Source organism: Lepidochelys kempii, chromosome 1, assembly GCF_965140285.1.
Source record: "Lepidochelys kempii isolate rLepKem1 chromosome 1, rLepKem1.hap1, whole genome shotgun sequence".
Lineage (NCBI taxonomy): Eukaryota > Metazoa > Chordata > Testudines > Cheloniidae > Lepidochelys > Lepidochelys kempii.
Genome location: NC_136380.1, coordinates 14816674 through 14840487, shown reverse-complemented (window position 1 = coordinate 14840487; position 23814 = coordinate 14816674). Strand labels below are relative to the sequence as shown.

The window sequence follows — 23814 nt, the reverse complement described above, 5'->3', positions numbered from 1 at the left end:
TGCCGTACCCCACCAGACTCCACCCTAGCTTACTAGTGCATGTGCTTGTAAAACATGCCGCAGTGAACTCGCGTTTCCCATACAGCAGTTCTGTCCGAGTCTAGAGCCTAGCCCTTAAAGGTGCCCAGGCTGCAGTGCCTGTAACTCTTTTGGGTTAGATCATGCTGCCCATAACAGGGCACTGCCCCAGATGGGGAAGCGGGGAGCACAGAGGCATAATTCCTCCTGGGGCTCTATTTTTTGCTTGTGTGTGTACACATCATGGAGCCATGACTCTGCCCACTCTGCCCCCCTGAGCATTTAGGTGACCACGCAAAAGGGATCCATATTCTTCCCTTGCCTGTGGGACCAGGTTAGGGTTAGACACAATCTAGCCCTTGGCATTTACTGTTGTGCAGAATTCAAGAGGCCAGGGCTTTCATTCCTGCCCTAGAATCTAAGATCCTGTCGTTAGACATTAGGCTGCCAAGTTATAAGTGTTCTGGCCTCAGCCCTGATGCCTAGTGGTTACTGTGTAACACTGCTGTATTGGATTCCTAGGTGTAATTTCCCTGGTGCTGTCTAGGATGCTGTCCTCCTGGGTCTCACTGCTGAGTGTGTTATCTTAGTGGTTACTGCTCTGCTCTGCCATGTAGGAGACATGATTATGGTCTTTAGGGCTGGGGCTCCTGCTGCCTAGTGGTTATTCTTTGTAGTGGATTCCCTCAGAATTCAGCTGGTTCCTTTTGAACCTCTTGAAACATCAACAATGGCTTTTTATGGCTTTAAATAACCTATTCGAGGAGTGAAAGCAACAAAGGTGAGAGACTCTTATGTCTATGTCAAAGGAGGGCTCATGTCCCAGCAAAACTAGCTGCCCAGATGCCAACGGATCCTGAAATTTTAGTATCTGTCCATTTAGTCTTTAACTTGGAAGAACGGTGGCTTATGAATGGAGGCTCTTCAGATTCTGAAAGTGACATCGGTGTCCACTGGGGCTGACTCTCTGGCACTACTGCGTGAACTAAAGGAAGGTCTCTCAGCAGCATAGGGCCTAAGACAACATTTAGTAGCTCTAATCCCATCCAGTAGGGGGTGATGCACCAACACACCAGATAGCACATCACACACTAATTATCATAAGCATTTATAAGGTGCCAGATTGAAAAGCCCATTATGAAATATTTGTTCTCCTGGTTGGTACTTATAGGGTGTACTCAAGTAACCTCCTAACCTTCTCTTTGTTAAACAAAATACATAGGCTTAAGTAGATCCATCACTATAAGGCACATTTTCTAAGTCTTTAAGCATCTCGTGATTCTTCTCTACACCCTCTCCAATTTTTCAACATCCTTCTTGAATTGTGGGCACCAGAATTGACACAGTGTTCCAACAGCAGTCACACCAGTGCCAAATACAGTGCCTCTCTATACCTACTCAAGGTTCCCCTGTTTCTGGATCCCAGGATCACATTAGCTCTTTTGGTTACAGCATCATGAGGGGCTCATGTTCAGCTGATTATCCACCAGGGCCCCCAAAACTTTTTCAGAGTCACTGCTTCCCGGATAGAGTCCCCTATTGTGTAAGTATGGCCTACAGTCTTTGTATCCACTCACATTTAGCTGTATTAAAATGAATGTCTTTTGCTTGTGGCAGTTTACCAAGCGATGCAGATCGCTCTGCATCAGTGCCCTGTCCTCTTCATCATTTACCACTTCCCCCAAGTTTTGCGTCATAGAATAAGTGCCAGGACGCATTGGGGGGATCCACATGATGCAGATGCCCCTGTGTCCAGGCGCAGAACCGCCATTGCCATGGCACTGGAGCAGAGGCAGGCTGAAAGGGGCAGAGGGGTAAATGAGAATGGAGCTGGGTTCTGCTGATTCTGGAGCCCTGCAAAACTCCAGGCAGATGAGGCACATGCTAGGGCAGCCCTTGAGGCTGTAAGCGTCCGATGGGAGAGGTGCAAACTGTTTTTTCACACGCTCCCCCCACAAGCTTTGTGCCTCCCAAGCTTTTTCTGCTTCTGAAGCAAGCAGGACCTCAATGTTCATCACACACACTCTCTCTCTCTCTCTCTCACGTGCCTCTCTTTCTCTTTTTCCAGGACCCAACCTCGGCCTCGTGGAGATGCAGATCATGTCTGCCTGTTGAAAAAGAAACTGCAGCAGACTCTACCCCCAGAGCTGGCCCAGCCCCTGGGATCTGGCTGTGCCATTCATGTGCTGAGCTATCCAGCACCCCTCTTGAGAAAGAATGGTTCCTCTTACTTCCCAGCTGCCCCATTCTCCTTGCATTGGTTCATTTGCATAACCATAGCAACAGCTACCAGAGGAGGTAAAGCTGAATGGCTGATTTCTGGCTCTCCAGCTAAAGGTCTGTGCAAATGCCTGGCACAGATTGACTGTACCTTGGAGAGTCCTTATCTCAGGGCCGAACCTTGAACCTTTCTAGGCCAGAGATTAGCAGCCAGGGACCAAACTCTGCTCATTTAGAGCCTGATCTTGTGAGTTTGGGTGGTACCCTGTAAGGCACACAGCACCTTACAGGGTAATGTCCTTGTATAGAACTCATCAAAAAATTTCTGGCTGAATATTTTTCCATCAGAAAATGCTGGCTTGTCAAAACTGATGTGTTCCTGCGGAAAGTTCTGATGTCAACAACGTTCTGTTTGGGGGGAATGGGAGGGAGTGAAACTGTCGGCATTTCAGCCATGTTGAACGGTTCCCTTCTGACACTTTTTTGGAACACCTTGGTTTTTGTATGGGATGCTTGTGTGCGTGTATGTGCATGTACATTTATATATAGAATATGAGCTATGAAGTGACAATCTAAAGAAAACATTTTTGTTTGAGCCCCAAACCAACTTCTTTTTCAACTATTTGATTCCCCGCCCTCTTGCCCCCCAGAAATTTCAGTTTGGAACAATAACAAACTTCAGCATTTCTCTCAGAATTGAAACTCTGAGTTTTGACCAGGTCGATCCTTACAACCGTGTGATCCAGAAGTAACCCCTTGGAAGTCAAGGGAGCTCATTCTGTTCACTTGTCGGGTCTAAACCACCATAACTCTATTGATTTCAGCAGGGTCGCTCTTGATTTACATCAGCGTGAAATAAGAGCAAAACTTGTTCCTGTCACTGATTAGAGAACTCCACTTGTACTTAAAGTGCAACTTGGCTACCAATGTGCTGTTAAAACCCTCAAATATACCACGTCTTACAGAGGGAACTTCAAGTGCTTTACAATCATTGAGCTATTTAGCTCAGTTGGAGGAAGGTTGCCCATCATTTTATAAATGGGGGAGAGGGACTTTCCTGAACAGAACCTAGACATACTGGGTCCAGTGGAGCTGTATTCTGTGCAGAACCTGGAGGGGGAAAGGGAACTGTACACCTCCCTTGCATTCCTGGGATCCCCCAGGCTACAATAGACATTAAACCAGCACTTGGCAAATTAGAGCAGGTGCAAGGCAATAGAGCGATTGCCCAGCCGTGCTCTGACATGCATTGAAACGCCACACATGCTGGGATGGTGTAGGGCTGGCCTGGTCAGCTCTGCACCACCTAAGCATTCCTCAGAGATGCAAGGGAAAGGGGAAGGATTAATTGTCCAGTTAGGGTGGCTTTAGGGGCTGTTGGTGCGCCTGGTACAATATAAAGGGGCCGATGCTATGGATCACACAGCATTGAGTCCAAACGTAGCCATGCCAGAGGGTTAACAACAAAACGAAACCTCAGCCTTTGCTTTCCTTGCAGGTCTGGATTCCCTGCAAGACCCCAGTTCTCTGCCCAAAGAACCTCTGCTGTGCCTCTTTGTATCCAGGGCACAGTTACATTGCATCTGCCACAATAAGTTAGCCACTTCCCGTAGTCACTGAGATATAGAGAGGTTAAATGGCTTGGCCAGTGGGACAGTGGTCCAGTTTATTCCTATTCTTGTGGCTGAACCTAGAGGCCAGATCTTGAACTGCTATAAAGCAACAGACCTTACACCAGCTGAGAATCTGGCCCCACATCTCCTGACTCCCACACCCACGTTCTGTCCATTGAACAATACTGCCTTAATAGAACAGCAAGTCTCTCCCTCTCATTTTCATTATTATTTAATTTAATCTGTTAGCTGCATGATAATAGGTTTTCTGAGCTTCTGAACTTTTGAATGAGTTCCTTGCCCAAGCTGGGTTTCCTCGGAAACTGCCTTTTTTTTTTGTTTTGTTTATCTAAACAAAGAACTCTGCTGCTCAGTGCAGGCAGACCAGCTTCTACATCCTTCGGCCATAATGCATTTTTGTAGACGCTCCTATGACTAACTTGAATCCAGGCATTGTGATCATCAGGGTTGCATTTTTATGAGTAACACCGAGCACGTGTGTAATTAGACAAGCAAAAAGGCAAGCCTAAGGAGGTGAAAGGATAACTAATTTAGAGGCCAGCTCTGAATAAGAAGTGGGAGTGGGGCTGGGCAGAGTGGCTCAGAGATGCAGACTACACCAAGTCTCTGTTCTTAGCTTGCAGGGTTTTTTTTAAAGAAATCCCTAAATAAGGCAAAGCCACAGAAAGGGAGCGCTCAGTAGATCCTGGGACTATGCTGTTTGGGTGGTGATAACAGAAACAAGGCAGAGTGCAGCGGCAAATGCAATTTACAGGCTGCAGGACAGACTTTTCCTAACACACCCGTATCTGGGCACAGTATCGAAATTAAGAGCAACGTCATTTGTGTCCAAAGAAAGGACTTAACTTTCCACTCCTCTTCGTTATTATTAAACATATTCTGAGATGTACTATCCTGCTTTCCTAACCTACAGAATGTTTAGATTCTGGTAAGGGAGAGATGTGGGGGCGTCCGCAGCTTCCCTGTGCACAAATGTATTGCTGCTCGCGCTGTAAGGAGGCAGCATCGTGCAGTGGCTACCTGATAGGCGTTGGTGGGCTTGGGCTCTGTTCCCAGCTCTGCCATTGTATTGATGTGAGAGGTTAATTTCTGTGCCTCAGTTTCCTCATCTGTAATGTGGGTCACAGGCTCTTTCTTCCTCTGTAAGGTGCTGGGATAGCACTTTTCTCTAGAGAGACATTAAAATAAATCTTACCTAGTCCCAGGAAACTGAAGACCCACTGAACTACTGAAGCAGTCTGAAGCCTTCTCTTTAAAGGAATAGAGAGAGGAGCAAATTCAACCTTCATCTTGGACCAAGTGTGTGATTCAAAAGGCACAGGACTTTCTTCAAGTGGGAAAAGCAGAGAGCAAAGTCTTTTGCATGTATTTACACCGTTTTACAGTACAGCAAGTTGTGCAACATACAGTAAGTACAGAGGTTGGTAATCTTGTGATCAGCAAGCCCAGCCCATTTCAGGAAGCGTGAGTAGAAGAATGTTCTCTGGGAGTAGACAGGGACTGTAAATCAAAGCCCTCAACAAATAAACAAACAAAAACCAGACAGTCACTTAGGGTTTCACAATCTTACCTCCTACTCACCATCCTTGAAATAGGCTCTCTTTAGGACCCTGATCTGACCTTTTATTCATGTGTGTCCCTATTTCCGGGGGAGGGCGGGAGGGGGAAGGAGTTTCTTGTTTCTTTCCTCCAGCTGCTTGAAGTACTCAGCTGTGCATCTGCTTCTAGGAAGGGACTTGGTCTCTGGAGCATTCACACACACACACATGCACACAATTGAGACATGGCCACGGAGAGACACTTTTCTTTCTCCCCATACAACGCTCCATGACAACTGTAAATTAGAATTGTTTTTGGTTTTCTTTTCTCTTATTATAGAAGGGACAAGCACAGGCAGGTCCATTGTTCACATTGTCAAGGGCTCTTGTATTTGCAGACTGTATGTAGCTGAAGGACCCATGCAAAATTCTCCCTCAGCAGTGCAGCTTTGGAAGCTGGAAATCCAGCTATTTCTTCTTTTAGAGCAAGGCAAATGCAGGGAGACAATATTACAAAATGAGGAAGACACAACAGCTGAGGGTGTTGGTGTCTGCTGGGCAGAGGCGAGAAGCTCTGTTGCTTTGGGGGTGATGAATCTGATTTTAAAAGGTTTACCTTGTAGATAAGGGACTGGATCTTTCATGGCTACTGCAGCTGGAGGGGGAGATTGGTAAGCAGGTTAGCGGAACTACAAAAGACTGCCAGTAGCAAAAATCCCCAACGGTTGGTGCTGGGACACTAGATGGGGAGGGCTCTGAGTTACTACAAAGAATTCTTTCCCAGGTATCTGGGTCCTGGGTCTTGCCCACATGCTCTGAGTCTAACTGATCACCATATTTGGGGTCAGGAAGGAATGTTCCCCAGGGTCAGATTGGCAGAGACCCTGGGTTTTTTTTGCCTTCCTCTGCAGAATGGGGCACGGGCCACATGCAGGTTTAAACTAGGGTAAATGGTGGATTCCTCTGTAACTTGAAGTCTTTAAATCATGATTTGCGGATTTCAGTAACTCAGCCAGAGGTTGTGGGTCTATTACAGGAGTGGGTGGGGGAGGTTCTATGCCCTGCAATGTGCAGGTCAGCCTAGACGATCACAATGGTCCCTTCTGACCTTAAAGTCTCTGAGTCTGAGAACTCCACGAATATTGATAATGTGGGCGTACCATGGATTTATATAAATTCATTATGATATTTTCTGTCTTATCCATCCCTTTCCTAATGGTTCCTAACATTCTGTTAGCTGTTTTGATTGCTGCTGTACATTGAGTGGATGTTTTCAGAGAACTATCCACAATGACTGCAAGATCTCTTTCTTGAGTGGTAACAGCTAATTTAAACCCCATCATTTTGTAGGTATAGTTGGGATTATGTTTTCCAGTGTGCATTACTTTGCATTTATCTACATTGAATTTCATCTGCCATTTTGGTGCCCAGTCTCCCAATTTTGTGGGATCCCTTTGCAACCCTTCTCAGTTTGCATCAGACTTAACTATCTTAAGGAATTTTGTATCAACTGCAACCTTTGCCAACTCACTATTTATTCCCTTTTTCCAGATCATTTATGAACATGTTGAATTGGACTGGTTCCAGTCCAGATTCTTAGGGAACAATACTATTTACCTCTCTCCATTCTGAAAACCGACTATTTAATCCTACCCTTTGTTTCCTGTCTTTTAACCACACACTGATCCATGAGAGGACCTTCCTTCTTATCGCATGACTTCTTACTTTGCTTAAGAGCCTTTGTTGAGGGACCTTGTCAAAAGCTTTCTGAAAATCTAAGTACACTATATCCACTGGATTGCCCTTGTCCACATGTTTGTTGACCCCTCAAAGAATTCTAACAGATTGGTGAGGCATGATTTCCCTTTACAAAAGCCACATTGACTCTTCCCCAATAAATTGTGTTCAGCTACGTGTGGCGCACCAGCTGTGGTCCTGGTATAACGTCCCATCAGTAGATGACTCGCTGCACTCTCCATTAGCTTCAGTTTCCAGAATAGCCCCAAGATAGAGCTCACTTGAATTGTCTGCTTTTGTGGTGACAAAAGCCTGGGGTTTTCAGCTGATTGATTTTAATGATTAAATTTGTAGTGAGAGAGAGAGAGAGAGAAAAGAGAAGATTCTGCCATCAGGTCTAAGAGCAAGGTGTGTGGTCAGAGGTGGGCAGCAAGAGGTTCTCTGATTGCACAGTTTACTTGGATCATGATCTCCATGATATTTGCTTGAATTATAAATGGCGCATGTGGCATATGATTGAGATAAGTGAGGTGGTGAACTCAACACTTACCAGAAGGGATTCATTTCTTCTAACAACCTTGAAGCGTACAGTAAACTTCTACCTTCTACTGTAAGGAGGAAAAATAGATTTGACAACTGGGAAACTAGACAACTCTTGTTCTGATTTATGTACTGCTTTCAAAGGCGGCAACAAGGACACCACCCTGGGAGTTGAAGACCTCAGTTCAGTTCCCTGCTCCGCCACTCACCAATTGTGTGACTGTGGGCAAGTTTAGTTTCACTGTGCCTCGGTTTCCTCTTTATCAGGCGTTAAAAGTACACTTTCTATGGGAGATGCTTTGGAAATCTCTGGATAAAAATGGATACTGAAAAATTAGTGAGCTCGGAGGAGCTCAATCTGCTTATCTTATTAAAGAGAATATCTGGTGCTAGATGGCTCTTTCACCCAGCAGACCAAAGTGTCACAAGATCCAGTTGCTGGGAGTTGAATGTGAAACAAGATGAAAATTTCTAAAGGAGGGTCTCTAACCAGCTTGCTAATAGGGGGTGATAAATTCTCCATTGCGTGGAGTTTTTATATCAACACTGTATGACTTTCTACTAGTACAACCACAAGTTTTTGAGCTAGATACAGGCTATAGATTTCCTGTATTAGACAAGACTAGATGATCAGAACGGACCTTTCTGGTCTTAAAGTATCTAAATCTAAAGTGCTTTTATCAGAGCTAAATAGTGTTTAGGCTTGTGATGGCTGAGAACATTCTGATGACTAACTTAGGTCTGCTACAAACTTGTCCTTCCACCTGTTTCTTCACCGTGTCTTGTCTAAATCTTAGCTTGTGAACTCTCTGGGGCAGGGGCTGTCTCTGTGACTTGTTTGTTGTCTGCTATAATGGGATCCTGATCCCCCTGTGGGACCTTAGATGCTATTGCAATAGAAATAATTATCATTAAGTCTTCATTGTATAGATGGAGAATGGAGGTCCGGAGAGGCTAAGTGACTTTGCCAAAATCTCACAGGAAGTCTGTGGCAGGCAGGGCTGAGTACTGGTGTGCTCTAATCACTAGATTATCCTTTCTCTGTAGCTTTGTCATCTAAACCACATGATATTTCTGATCCCAGACGATTGAGCCTCCTTAACCAGAAGAATAATGGATAACAAACTCCAGGTACAAATTTTCAGATCTGTACTGAAGTTCACAAACTTTTTGGTGGATCACCAGCAGCAGTCTGAATAATATTATCCCCCCAAATCACTGAGAAACATTAATAGATTCCTTCCCTCTCCCTCACTAATGTATGGCCAGCTCTGATAATTAAGAAATTACTCAAGAAAATGAACTAATCCATTGCCAATCCCGTGTTGTGGTGTAAAGCCTAGAAGATAAAGGCTTTGCATCATAAAAGGACAATAAAGTAATAAACACTGGCAGAGAGACATTTGCTAACACTGGCAACTTTCTGATAACCAGAAGATTGCAAAGCTTGAAGGTTCAGAATTTACAAGTTGAAATCTCAGTTAAACCAGGGTCTGTGTATGTAAATGCCTTGGCGGGAGAGAAGCTGGGAAAGTGTTGGGTGCCTGTTAGAATGTGCAGGGCTGTCACAACGATTAAATGACTCCCTTGCACTGTGTGCAGTGCCCTGGGGAAAGATCTCCTTGAATTGCTTGACTCTGTCAATTAGGCTATTAATGCAGATGATCAAATTCTAAAGGCAGCCAAATTCTGCTAGCCTCCCTGACTGCCCCTGCCCCCACCTAATCAAGACAGTCTGGCCCTCCATCTGCCTGATATGCCTGGTCTGGAGCAGGTCAGGAATATCCTGACTGAAGTCTTTCAGCGGAAAATAACAATTTGTTGAAACCGAAATGTTTTGTGGAAGCACATTGGTTTTGATGAACTTCCAGTGAAACGCAAGCAGGCTTCAGAAACAAGGGTACTCAGGCTTCTGGGGTCTGTGGCAATGGGGCTGCCCCACCACATGGACTGTCCTAGAGCTTCCAGTGACTGCAGCTCTGGGGAAGTCCTGCCGGATGGACTGCCTCAGAGACAGAACTCCAGAGCTCTTTAGCTCCGTGTCCATAAACCAAGAGTGATGTGGAGTCGGGGAGCCTTGGAGTTTGGGCTCCCAGACTCAACTTCTTTAAGCAAAACATTATTTGGAAACAAAGTGTTTGGGGTGGGCAGGGGTTTGGATTCCCCTTTAGTGGGAAACTGAGAAATTTCCATTTCGTTCCAAAAAGGGAGCAATCTTTTTTTAGAATTTTGGAATTTCCCACAGAACGGAAATTCCGACTTTCAGTCAGCTCTAGGCTGGTCCTTCCCTCTGTGTACAAGAGGTAGGAACATTTCTTCTCACCTCATCCCATATGCCCCAAGGCTGGGCCCAACTGCAGTTGCAGTCACTGCATTCCCCTTTATGGAAGTCTCGTTCCTGCTGCTGGGGAATGTGGGCGGGATGGAGGTGAGGCCATGACACACACCTTGCACTTGGTGCCCTGCGCAGAGTAGCATAGGGTGAACTGTGCTATCCTGAGGCACAGTGCTGAAGTCCCTCAGCTGTCAAGATAGGCACACACACACATTTCTGATGCAAATATGCTCTGGATGTTTATTGCCGAGTCTCTTTAACACATAGTGGACAATTGTGGAATAACCAATCTCTCAGGGAAGTTTGCTTCCTGACCCTCATCAGTGAGTAGGTAGTTCCTGCCCTGAAGCATGCATTTACTGATGTATCCCTTCCCCCTTGACCCAGTACAGCTATGGATGTTCTCATTGCTATAAAGATCTAATTCCTGTGTGGGTCCTGCTAAACTCTTGACCTTAATTATATCTTGTGGCTATGAGTTCCATTGGTTAGCAAAATGCTGTGTGGCTTTAAATCTCGATCAGTTTTAACCTTTTTGCCTTTCATTATCATTGACCATTTGCTGCAGTGAAGTGTACTCGCATATTACGGCTGCAGAGGGGAGTCTCTGGGGCCATGCCTGGGTTTTGCTGCAAAGACCCAGGCAGGCAGCCGCTGCGTGAGAGGAAGGTGGTTGGTGTTCTGAGAAGACCCTGGGCTGCTCCTTCCTTCTGTAGTCCTAGACTGGAGTTTTGCAGTGTGGGTGGGGCTTCCCCCTCCCATAGCCAATCAGAAAGAGTTCTGAGAAAGCGGACAGGATACGAACCAACCTCCTTCTCTCAGAACATGGGAGAGGCGGCGCTAGGGAGGGAGGTGCCAGTGGTGGTCCCTCCCAGACAGAGGGAATGCTCAGCCTGCTCCTCTCGCCTTAGCCCAACAGGAACACCTGGGGGAAAGAAACCCCGCAAAGGGGGTGTTTTGAAATCTGTTATCTCAGGGCTTTGCTCTCTGGGAGAGGCTGCCTCTCTGTGGGGAGAAAACCTCTAAAGGGTTATGGAGCGCCGAAAGTTCTTTTAATGAGACTTTGCTGAGCATAGCTATTGGAGAATGGCAGCCTACCCCATCCCTTCCTCACCATAAATAGCTGTGCCCCTCTTCATTGCTTTCCACTGGTGCACAGCAATTGCACTGAGCAGCGATAGTCATAAGGAATTCAAAGGGTGACCTTCCTGCTGTCATTGATCTGTCAGTTCCTGCACAGAGACACCTTGTATAAATCTCTGCCTGCTGCAGCTCATGAAAGGATGCTGTCAAGCGGCCGCTTCTGCAGCTCCCACAGCGCTTCTGCCTCACACAAGGGCGCCGTTAGAAACTAGGTGCAAACGTTCATCTCTAGCAGTCAACAGATTGTTTTTAAAGACTAGAGAGAACTAAAAAGGCTGCCATCGCAACTGAGGGGGATGGGTTTTGTTTTGTTTTAAACCAGACTAGGTTTAAAACACAGGCAAAACTCTGGCCTTGGAAACACACGGGGAGCAAAAGATATTGGAGTGATGCTCTCTGGTTGGGGGCACAGCACATTCCACAGTATCCTTAATGTTACTCCAAAAAGGAGCAGGAAAAATTGAAATAGTCTGTTGCAATAGGGTTGAAAGAGAAACGGAGTCCTTTAACCTCATTGAAACAGCCGTATGTAACCACACTCTGAATGTGTCACTAAAGCTAAGTGTAATGTGGTGTGCATTAATTAAACAGTTCTTTTTTAAATAGAAAATGCCTTAAACTGGGACTAATTAGTTTCTTACGGGGTGATAAAAACCATTATTTTACTTGGTAAAAAACACTTCTGGTGAATACAAGGCATCTCTGCTTTCCAGAGTACTAGCTGTATTCATCAAGTGCTTGGCAGCTGCGGCAGCAGTTTGGAGGAGACAAGGGGTCATGGTCTGGGGAAGATCAACCACAGCAGATGAACAATTCAATGCACATGATCCTAGAGATTTTTGACACATTGGAACTCAAAATTAACAGAGGAAAAAAAACCCCACACTGTTACTGACCCAAAGCCTAGCAGGGTGTTAATTTGAGATCAGGAAGAGCTTATTTATCATAGACTGGAAATAAGGCATTCGTACCAGAAATAAGGTGTACATTTTTGACAGTGAGAGTAATTAACTATTAGAACAGTTTATCAAGGTTCATGGTGGATTCTCCATCACTGACCATTTTAAAATCAAGATGGGATGTTTTTCTAAAAGCTCTGCTCTAGGAATTATTTTGGGGAAGTTCTATGGCTTATGCTATACAGGAGGTTAGATGATCACAACAGTCCCTTCTGGCCTTGGAATCTATGAAATGGGTGCAGTATAATATCAGAGCATCTTTACCAATGTGCAGTAAATTAATAGACAGAGGTGGAAGGATGGACTTGTTTGGGAGTCAGAAGATTTGGGTTCAGTTTCTGGCTTTGACACTGGTTTCCTATGTGACCTTGGGCAAGTCACTTATAATATCTGTGCTTCCATTTCCCTACCTGTAAAAGGGATGGCAATACATTTCCTCAGAGAGGTGGTGGGAGGCTAAACCACTAATGTCTGAAGCTCCAAGATACCACGGTGACGAAAGTCAGAAAAAGCTCTATAAATAAAGACTCCTGGGGGGAGGGATAGCTCAGTGGTTTGAGCATTGGCCTGCTAAACCCAGGGTTGTGAGTTCAATCCCTGAGGGGGCCATTTAGGGATCTGGGGCAGAAATTGGGGATTGGTTCTGCTTTGAGCAGGAGGTTGGACTAGATGACCTTCTGAGGTCCCTTCCAACCCTGATATTCTATTCTATGATTCTATGACTCCAACTGACTTTCAAAAGAGCCTCAGGGAAACTCCTACTGAAATTCCAGCTCTTAGCCCGGTCCAATTTCTTTCCTGCGCCCCCAGGACAGTTCTGGTTGCAATATCTTTCCTCTTTGTTTTCCTTCTCCTCTTCTCTGCTAGGTTGAGAATGCTTCTCTTTAGAGGAGGAGATGGTTTGATGGGATAACATGATTTTGGCAATTAATTGATCTTTAACTATTCATGGTAAATAGGCCCAATGGCCTGTGATGGGATGTTAGATGGGGTGGGATCTGAGTTACTACAGAGAATTCTTTCCTGGGTATCTGGCTGGTGAATCTTGCCCACATGCTCAGGGGTCAGCTGATCGCCGTATTTGGGGTCGGGAAGGAATTTTCCTCCAGGGCAGATTGGAAGAGGCCCTGGGGGTTTTTCGCCTTCCTCTGCAGCATGGGGCATGGGTCACTGGCTGAAGGATTCTTTGCACCTTGAAGTCTTTAAACCATAATTTGAGGAGTTCAGTAGCTCAGACATAGGTGAGAGGTTTATTGCAGGAGTGGGTGGGTGAGATTCGGTGGCCTGCATTGTGCAGGAGATCAGACTAGATGATCATAATGGTCCCTTCTGACCTTAATATCTATGAGTCTATAAGAGCACAAAGGAGGGATCTGAGAAGTAAACTTCCCAGAATAATGATTCTGGGCATGGGGAGGACACCCTGGATCAGCTTGCGCTGGATTGCCCACTGTACTGACCTCTCAGTATTTTATTTAGTGTACTGTCAACACCCCAGGGCTGGTGCCTCAGTAACAGCTCCTGGCAAAGTACTGCAAATACACCCTGGTATTTAAATTCCTCCTATTCTAGCGAATGCCCAGCTATTTGACATGCATGGCCACACACCCCACTCACCTTTAAATAAGGCTGCAAGTGTGTCATGGAGGTCGCAGAAGTCACGGATTCTGTCACTTTCCGCGACATCTGTGAAATTCCGCAGCTGCAGCGGCCAGTGTTGCTGACATCAGTGTTGCTGACGTACAGTAGCTGGTGCGGCTGGCCCCAGGGACTGCCTGAGCAGCGGTCCCAGGTTGGCTTGACTAACAGCTGGAGCGTGGCCCCAGGAACCACCTGAGCAGCAGCTGGTGCAGCTGGACTTGGGGGGTCCCCTGGGAAGCTAAGATTTAGTCAGGGGTGTTTTTAGTAAAAGTCATGGACAGTCAAGGGCCATGAGTTTTTGTTTATTGCCCGTGACCTGTCCATGACTTTTACTAAAATACCTGTGACTAAATGTTAGCCTTACTGTGACACTGCATCCCGTATTCGTTATAGTGATATTATTATGATATGAGTATGGCATAATTATGATGTATTTTATGCAAGATAGGTCATGTGAGATATCATTGGAAAGGTTATAATGTACTGAATATGATTATCCTATTTGTATGCATGTATCATTTTTATATGTTGAATAGGACTGGTCCCCTCCCCTGCCAGCTAGGCATGAGCAGCTCTGTGACATGAAGACTTGGCTTTGGTAGTGAGGAACGGCTAGAGTTGAGCTATGCAACATTTAGCTGTTCCTGGGATTTCTTGAGAATTAATGCACAGTACATCAACCAATCAGATGTCACCAGTCCTCCTTCAGTCTTCCATTCAGTGACTACATGCATCTGTTTGCTATTAAATAATACCTTCATGGATATGCTCTCTTTCATCTGAAGAGCTCCAAGTGCATGACAAGTAGGCATATGTTTACTATGTCCATTTTAAGGATGGGGAAACTGAGGCACAGGCAAAGTCACCTTGATATTATGACAGTGGGTGTACCCTAGAAATGCCCTAGAAAAATAGTGAAGTACCCGAGGTCACACAAAAAATCAGTGACAGTCTTGAATAAAACTCAGGTCCTCCCAGTCCTCTGCTTTATCCACTATACCATGCTGTGTTCTACATGTGTTGTAAAAACCTAACCCTATCTATCTTGGGTACTTATATTGCCTCTATTACCCTAGTATCTGAGCAGCTCATGATCTGTTAATGTATTTATCACGGAACCCACGTGAGGTAGGAAAACGGTATTATATCCCTATTTTACAGATGGGGAACTGGGGCACACAGAGACTAAATGACTAAAGTCATACAAAAAGTCTGTGTCAGAGCCAGGAATTAAACCGAAGTCTCCCTAGTCTAGGACTTGGGTTCAAGTCTCTGCTTCACAAACCACTGGACCATCGTTCCTCTCTGCACCATCCAAATCCATAGCAACTTTCCCATTGGCTTCAGTTGGTGCAGCACTAGGTCCTAAGTAGGTAGGAGACAGAGCTAAAGGTAAAGAGTGAAATCCTGGCCTCTTTGAAGTTAGTTGGGATCAGATGATTTACATAGCACAATTGTTTCTGCTGTTGGTATTTTCCCATCATTACACAACCATCTGCATGAGATAAAAGCTCTTCCTGTACACTGCTGCTGCTATTTAAACATAAGGCATTTTATTTATTTAACCTTCTGTCCTTTATGAGTGAGATTTAAAGCCAGCAAATCAATTCAACTGATTGGTGCTAATGTGCTTTACTTGCAGAAAGAGATTACATTATTTTCTGTAGCTTATTTCTGAAAATGAATCAGCAGCTAGGTTTCAGGGCATTTTTTTTAACTGCAAAAACAAACAGCCTTTACCAAAGGCATTTTGATATTGTCTCATTATGGAGCTTATTACAGCCTCTTGCTCTAACTGGTGTCTGCAAAGCAGTGAATTTATACCATCCTCTGTCTGCAAATACTGTACCGTATGTGCTGGTGCCATATCTCATGTAGAATAAGGCTAGCTGTATATGACAAAGCATTTTATTTCTCCTTTTTTTAAAAAGACCTATTAAGAAGTAGAGTGAAATGATGCTAGTTGTACACATGCAAGATGTAAGTATCAACAGATATTTTAAAGCTTCTTTCAAATATTGTAGCAAAATTATTTGTATTAAAGTAACGTCTGGAGTCTCCAAATGAGGTTAAAGCCCCATTGTGTGAGGTGCTGGGCAAATACATAGTGAGACATAGTCCCTGACCTGAAGACTTTGCAGTCTAAATAGATGAAGGATGGGAGGGATGAGAAGATATATGATTTGATCAAGATCAGTGTCAGGAGTGGAGGTAGAATGAAGGGTTCCTAACTCCCAGTCTAGTAACCTATCTGCTGGACCACACTATCTCTGTTATACTTACAACAACTAATCACACCAATAGCTTTTAAGGCAACAGATATGAAACAACAGAGCAATAATATCACTGCGCAATACAAGAGCAGTTGAGGATCATCTAGCCCTCTGACTACTACTCAATGCTACTCCTCCAGATGGGCATTAAAGATACTGTGAGGTGTGACTCTGAGCAGATCAGAAGTGACTACCAGGATCTGGGAGTAAGGGGGAAGGAGTTGGGAGCACAGGTCGTGTTCTCTTTGATCCTTCCAGTCAAGGTAGGGGCCTAGCCAGAGACAGATGCATCCTGGAGGCGAATGGCTGGCTGCGGGGATGGTGTCATCAGGAGGGCTTTGGCTTCCTTGACCATGGGATGCTGTTCTGGGAAGAAGGAATGCTGAGCAGAGATGGGTCCACCTCATGAAGAGGGCTTCAAATTAGGTTCAGTGGGGGCAGGAAACAAAAGCCCACAGGTAAATCAAAAACATGGAGACTTGGGAGAAGGGTTGGAATCTGTAGGGAGCATGGGCTGTGATAGCAGGGATAAAGGAGAGACAAGAGAGAACATGGGGTGGGGGGGAAATCAAATCAGTATCTTAGATGCATATTAACGCAAGAAGTATGGGGAATAAATGGGAAGAACTAGAAATACTAGTGAATAATCACACGTATGACACAGTTGGCATCACAGAGACTTGGTGGGCTAATACCCATGACTAGAATATTGGTAGAGAAGGGTACAGCTTGCTCAGGAAGGACAGGCTGGGAAAAAAGAGAGCATGTGTTGCCTTGTATATCGAAGATGGATATACTTGGATTGAGTCTGAGATGGAAATAAGAAACAGGCTTGTTGAAAGTCTCTGAGTAAGTAAAAAAGGGATAAAAAAACAAGGGTGATATCATGGTAGGGGTTTACCACAGACCTGCCTTACTAGGATCAGGCTTTTTTTAAAACATCTAACAAAATCACCCAAAGCACAGGGCTTGGTGGTGATGGCCGACTTCAACTACCCAGACATCTGCTGGGAAAATACAACAGGGCCCAGATTATCCAACAAGTTCTTGGAATGCGCATTGGAGACATTTTTTTTATTTCAGAAGGTGGAGACAGCTACCAGGGGAGAGGCTGTTCTAGATCTGATTTTGACAAATAGGGAGGAACTGGTTGAGAATTTGAAAGTGGAAGGCAGCTTGGGTGAAAGTGATCATGAGATGTTAGCAGCCGTGTTAATCTGTATTCGCAAAAAGAAAAGGAGGACTTGTGGCACCTTAGAGACTAACCAATTTATATGAGCATAAGCTTTCGTGAGTTACAGCTCACTTCATCAGATGAAATGATAGAGTTCATGATTCTAAGGAATGTTGGGAGGGAAAACAGCAGAATAAAGACAGTAGATTTCAAGAAGGCAGATGTTAGCAAACTCAGGGAGTTGGTAGGTAAAATCCCATGGGAAGCAAGTCTAAGGGGAAAAAACAGTTTTAGACAGTTGGCAGTTTTTCAAAGAGACATTATTAAGGGCACAAGAGCAAACTATCCCACTGTGTAGGAAAGATAGGAAGTATGGCAAGGGACCACGCTGGCTTAACCAGGAGATCTTCAATAATCTGTAAATCAAAAAAGAGTCCTACATAATGTGGAAACTAGGTCAAATTGCAAAGGATGAATATAAACAAACAACACAAGCATGCTAGGAGAAAATTAGACAGGCCAGGCTACAAAATGAGATTAAAGTAGTTAGAGACATGAAGGGTAACAAGACAACATTTTATAAATGCATTAGAAGAAAGAGGAAGACCAAGGACAGGGTGGGCCTGTTACTCAATGAGGGGGGGAAACAATAACAGAAAAGGTGGAAATGGCAGAAATGTGAAATGACTTTTTTGTTTCAGTTTTCACCAAAAAGGTTAGTAGTGCTTGGACATCTAACATAGTGAATGCAAGTGAAAATGAGGTAAGATCAGAGGCTAAAATAGGGAAAGAACAAGTTAAAAATTACTTAGAGAAGTTAGATGTCTTCAAGTCACCAGGGCCTGATGAAATACATCCTAGAACACTCAAGGAGCTGGCTGAGGAGATATCCGAGCCATTAGTGATTATCTTTGAAAAGTCATGGAAGATGGGAGAGATTCCAGAAGACTGGAAAAGGCAAATATAGTGTCAAGCTATAAAAAGGGAAATAAGGACAACCCAGGGCAATTACAGACCAGTCATCTTAACTTCAGAACCTGGAAAGATAATGGAGCCAATAATCAAGCAATCATTTTACAAACACCTACAAGAGAATAAAGTGATAAGTAACAGTCAACATGGATTTGTCAAGAACAAATTGCGTCAAACCGACCCAATAGCTTTCTCTGACAGGGTAATAAGCCTTGTGGATGGGGGGAAGCAGTAGATGTGGTATATCTTGACTTTAGTAAGGCTTTTGATACTGTCTTGCATGACCTTCTCATAAACAATCTAGGGAAATACAGCCCAGATGGAGCTATTATAAGGTGGGTGCATAACTGGTTGGAAAACGGTTCCCAGAGGGTTGGTGCCAGTGGTTTACAGTCGAGCTGGAAGGGAATATCAAGTGGGGTCCTGCAGGGATCGGTTCTGGGTCTGGTTCTGTTCAGTGTCTTCATCAATGATTTAGATAATGGCATAGAGAGTACACTTCCGAAGTTTGTGGACAATACCGAACTGGGAGGGGTTGGAAGTTCTTTGGAGGATAGGATTAAAATTAAAAATGGTCTGGACAAACTAAAGAAATGGTCTGAAGTAAATAGGACAAAATTCAATCAGGACAAATGTAAAGTACTCCACTTAGGAAGGAACAATCAGTTGCACACGTACAAAATGGGAAATGACTGCCTAGGAAGGAGTACTGTGGAAAGGGATCTGGGAGTCATAATGGATCACAAACTAAATATGAGTCAACCGTGTAACACTGTTGCAAAAAAAGCGAACATCCTTCTGCGATGTATTAGCAGGAGTGTTGTAAGGAAGATACGAGAAGATATTCTTCCACTCTACTCCACGCTGATTAGGCCTCAACTGGAGTATTGTCTCCAGTTCTGGGCACCACATTTCAGGAAAGATGTGAACAAATTGGAGAAAGTCCAGAGAAGAGCAATAAAAATGATTAAAGGTCTAGAAAACATGACCTCTGAGGAAGATTTAAAAAAAATTAGTATGTTTAGTCTGGACAAGAGAAGACTGAGGGGGCACACAACAGTTTTCAAGTACATAAAAAGTTTTTACAAGGAGGAGAATAAAAATTTGTTCTGAGGACAAGAAGCAATGGACTTAAATTGCAGCAAGGGTGGTTTAGGTAGGACATTTGGAAAAACTTCCTAACTGTCAGGGTAGTTAAGCACTGGAATGAATTGCCTAAGGAGGTTGTAGAATCTCTGTCACTGGAAGTTTTTAAGAGCAGGTTAGACAAACACATGTCAGGGATGGCCGAGCCATTATTTAGTCCTGCCATGAGTGCAGAGGACTGGAATAGATGACCTCTCAAGGTCCCTTCCATTCCTACACTTACTTCTATGATTTTATGTGTGTGCACAGGCATGTGGGATCTCCAAGAATAGCAGATCTCAGACCAGTATTGGTTTTATGTTGTAGTACTTGATTGTAGCAGGGCTCAGATAAATAGAATTATTTGTCTGCCTATAAGTATTTTTTAAAAAGCATCCTAGAAGTTCAAACAGCAGGATTTTTTTCCCAGAAAACCTTGTGACTTTACTGTTTGCTCTGAGATATTAAGTAGCATTTTCTTGACTTGTGATCATTGGTGGTACCATCAGAACTAATATTATCTAGTACCTACTATCGTACCTTTGCAGAAAGCAAAGCTCACTAGAGATTAGAGTGGGAGATTGGGTAGCAGGGGCTTTGGGTTCTGGTTCTTGCTCTGCCACTATGTTTACTGTGTGATCTCACACACATCAACTTCAGTCTCTGTGCCCCTGTTTCTACATCTATAAAACAGGAGTAACACAGTCACCTCTATAAAATGTGGTGGGAGTTGGGTACAAAGTGCTATGCTTGTGCAGAGTATATCCAAATATCAGGATTTACCTCCTGCTCTCCCCATGAATACTCTTCCCAGACGACCTCACCTTCCATGGTCTGTTGTCTTTCTGATGTATTTCCCATCTAATTTCAAATTAAAAGGTACTGTCTGCCCTGGGGCTCTTGTCTTTACAATCCCTGCTTCAAGTGCAAAACTTAGCTCAGCCTTAACTACAGCACTGCTTTTATCTGGCTGTAATGGGCCAGGCAATATGTCTCTAGCTGTTATTTTTAAAAGCCATAATAAAAGAGATACACATATCAGAGCCAGGTAGTGGAGACCTGTGGCTTGTTTGCAATTATCTTGATTGCAGTATGAGAGAGGGTGAAAAACCTCCTATTTCATTCATAGCAAAGAGGAAACTCTTTTCTCGCCCCCTTTTAAACTGTGCTTTCTATAAAAGCAGAAACAGGGCAGTCACTATAGATAAAGGGACAGCTGTTGGATTTATAAACACACATCTGTTTAAACCAGTCATGTAAATTTACATAGGGGTGAGGATTAAGGCCCAGATCTTTAAAGGTATTTATGTGCCTATCCCCCTTTGAAATAAATGGTAGTTAGGTACCTAAATACCTCGGAGTATCTGGGGCTATATTGCGAATGTCTGTACATTACTTTGAGATTGTAGGATTGAAAGTACTATAGTAGTGCAAAGTATTGTTAGCATTACTGTTAATAATACAACCAAATAGCAGCTGAAGCTACTCTTTGCTGCAGCCCCACAAATTTCAGACACTTACCTTAGCTGGGGAAAATCATTTTCTTATCATATTTTACTCATTAATGGCAAGAAATTCGGATGAACCCAGCTCTTTTTCTCCCCCATTGTATATTTCTTGGAATTATTTACCCAGCAGGGACTAAAACGATAGAGGGGACAGTATTTCAGACCAAGGCCCCCAACCTGCCAAGTTTACCCCACTTGTGTGTACGCTTATTTGTGTGTTTAGCTCGGGACCTAAATACCCACAGGCTCAAAATTGTGGCATAACAAGATTTGGTCTGATAGAAGCAGCCCAGAGAGAGAGGTGCCTGTAAAAGCAGGGAGGAGACTGAATGAGGGTGAGGTGGACGAAGAGGCAGCAGAGATGCAGACTCCCTAAGGGAAACAGAACTTGAGCCATCAAGGGAAGGAGCAGTGAGTCAGCACCAATTGGAGGGGAGGGAAGAACCTTTTCCCTCTTGATTCATCTCCCATTCTCAGTCCCCTACAAAGGATCTGAGTTGTCTGTGGTGGGGCTTTGGGTGGTTTTTTAATTTTTTTTTTACTCTTGTCTAGACAGTGTTTGCTTTAAGGTGGCGCTGTGAGCTGGGTAGGTTTGTTGTGATTTTTTTTTTCTCCCCCATGAGGGGAACCATTTTGATCGCTGAAATCCACACCCAGAAATAGGCCACTGGAACAATCGCCCCAACAAGCAAGTGGCTCTAGCCCTTTGGATTTCCTTAAAGACCCTAAGGCTTTAATAGCCGGTGATCCTCATTCTCTCTCTCTCTCCCTCCCCGCCCCGCAGCCTGGTTCTTGAACTGGGCATGCCAGGGTGGATTAAAGTGGATTAATTTATTGTTTGCGGCTTCATTCTCTGCACGGCACGGCTGTATGGAGGCGGGCCTCTGTCCAAAGCTTTTTAGTCCTGAAAATGGGTGGGACCAGAGCATCTCCCTGCTGCTGTCCAGCCACACAACACACTCTTCCCAGCTAGGCTCCCCTCCCTTCCGCCCCAGGGGTCTGGGAGGGAAGAGTTAACAGGGCTCCCCCCACTCCGCAGGCGCTGAGGGAGGCAGGTGATCTCTCTGCATCCCCCCCCTTCTTCGGCATCCTTCGCTGCGCGGCGCTGCTGACAGCGGGGCTGGGTGGGGCCTTTTTCTCTGCAGCCGCCGCGGCGGCGATGCTCCGCTCTCCGCGCAGATGATGGCTAGAGGGCGGCTGCTCCTCCAGCCGCGGCCGTGAGATCCGCAGCGGCGCCAGCCGGGGAGAGACGCGGTGCGGGGGGAAGGCAGGAGCCTGCAGCCGGGCTCTTCTCCGCGATGCACCGGGGCTGAAACCCGACCGGGCTGCCGCGCGCCTGCAGGGTGGGGTGCGGGGGGGGGGGGGAGGAGGTTGCACTTGCCTAAGGTCGCCAAGGACTTGGGGGGGATCCGCAGCTTTGACCGACCATTGCTTGCGGGGCAGCATTTCCTTTGCCTTGCGTTTGCCAGAGTCCTCGCCCTTTGCAATTCGTACAGAGCCTTCTGCTTGCAGCTAGGGACTGTGACTCTCGGGCTTGGCACCGGTTTGCCCCCCCCCCCCCGCGCCCTCGAAGTGCTGCGTGCACCGCCGCAGCTCGATTTGCCCCCCCCCCCCAGCCCTTTGCAATTCCTAGAGATCCCCCCTCGATCTCGAACTGGCACCGAATTTCCTTTTCCTGCCCCCCTCGGCCGGGGGCTGTTTCAGGAGGAGGAGTGACGGAGCGAGTGGATTACTTTGCTGTGTTCTTTGCAGGGTGTGCGGGGAGAGGCCAGGCTGTCTGGGAGGGGAAGAGGTTGAGGCGTCGCCATGGCTTGGCCCTGCATCACCCGGGCGTGCTGCATCGCCCGCTTCTGGAACCAGCTGGACAAGGCGGACATCGCGGTCCCTTTGGTCTTCACCAAATACTCCGAGGCCACTGAGAACCCCACGGCCCAGGTGGGCTTGCAGCAGCAGCAGCCACGCCCTTCCTCTGCCATCGAGACCCAGCCCTCCATCCTTGGCAGCGACCTGGATGCAGTTGCCAAGGCGACTGCGGCAGGGGGGGACCACAAGGCAGGGCCGGGGCAGCAGCCTCTGGCCGACTCGGTGATGCGCCAGGACTACAAGCACTGGAAGGCGCAGCGGCCGGAGCCCAGCTGCAAACCCAAGAGCGAGTACCAGCCCTCGGAAACCCCCTTTGAGAAGGAGAGTCAGTACCAGAAGGATTTCCGAGCTTGGCCCATCCCCAAGAGAGGGGACCACCCCTGGATCCCCAAGCCAGCCCCGTCCCCTGGGCCAGCCCTGGACAAGGGCCCCCAGGAGAAACCTCCCAGCCAGGAGAAGAGGAGGAAGCTGCAGCCAGGGCAGGAGAAGAAGGAGGAGGAGGCAGAGCAAAGGGCAAAGGAGGAGCAGCCCAAGGTGGCCAGGGCTGAGGAAGGGCGGAAGAAGAGGGTCCAGGTGGTCGAGGATGGGGGGCAGCAGCAGCCCGGGCTCTCGGCATCCCAGGAGGCGGCCAAAGGGCGAGCAGCAGTGGATGCCCTCAACAGGCAGATCAGGGAGGAATCAGCAGCCGGGGTGAGCAGCTCCTACAGGTGAGAGGCGGATACATCACCCCCCTACCCAGCACCCCCATCTTCTGTGTGCCTTTGCCCAGTAGCTAGTGTCTCTGGGCCACCCCCAACCCACCTTCACCTGCCCAACACCCCTTCTCCATCCTCTTTGTGTCCACCCAGTGCCCTGCCCCAGCCCCATCCACCTGCCCAACGCCCCTCCTCCATCTTCTCTGTGTCTGCCCAGTACCCTCCCCCAACCCCTGTACACCTGCCCAACACCCCTCCTCCATCCTCTGTGTCCTCTCTGTTGAGGGGAAGCCAGGGAAATCTCTTGCCATCCTCCCCTAACCTCACCCCAGATATACTGTATCTCCCTGTGGTGTGCGTGACCATTTCCTACTAGCTAAACCCAATAAAAAATCACTGGGTCTGCAGCTTCAAGAACTTTCTGGGGGCTCCTCCCACC

The 23814-nt window shown here is 46.1% G+C and overlaps 2 protein-coding genes across 14 annotated transcripts in view; one reads left to right on the top strand and one right to left on the bottom strand.

Annotated features, from left to right (window-relative positions):
- The window catches only part of MOGAT2 (monoacylglycerol O-acyltransferase 2), a 55637-nt gene extending 50432 nt beyond the window's left edge, over positions 1-5205 (bottom strand). The window contains exon 1 of one of the 2 annotated variants that reach the window (XM_073335025.2): positions 5068-5205. In XM_073335025.2, the coding sequence (XP_073191126.1) occupies positions 5068-5161 (94 nt within the window). In that variant the 5' untranslated portion in view covers positions 5162-5205. The remainder of the gene's footprint in view (positions 1-5067) is intronic. The other variant, XM_073335032.1, reaches the window with a different exon arrangement.
- A 16680-nt stretch (positions 5206-21885) lies between these two features.
- The window catches only part of MAP6 (microtubule associated protein 6), a 77694-nt gene continuing 75765 nt past the window's right edge, over positions 21886-23814 (top strand). For 8 of the 12 annotated variants that reach the window (XR_012157679.2, XR_012157675.2, XR_012157676.2 and 5 more), the window contains exons 1-2: positions 21886-22160; positions 22570-23387. Coding sequence is in view for 7 of the 12 variants with exons in the window: in XM_073334972.2 (XP_073191073.1) it covers positions 22624-23387 (764 nt within the window). In the remaining 5 variants the exon portion in view is untranslated. The remainder of the gene's footprint in view (positions 22161-22569; positions 23388-23814) is intronic. The other 4 variants (XR_012157681.2, XM_073334947.2, XM_073334938.2 and 1 more) reach the window with 3 other exon arrangements.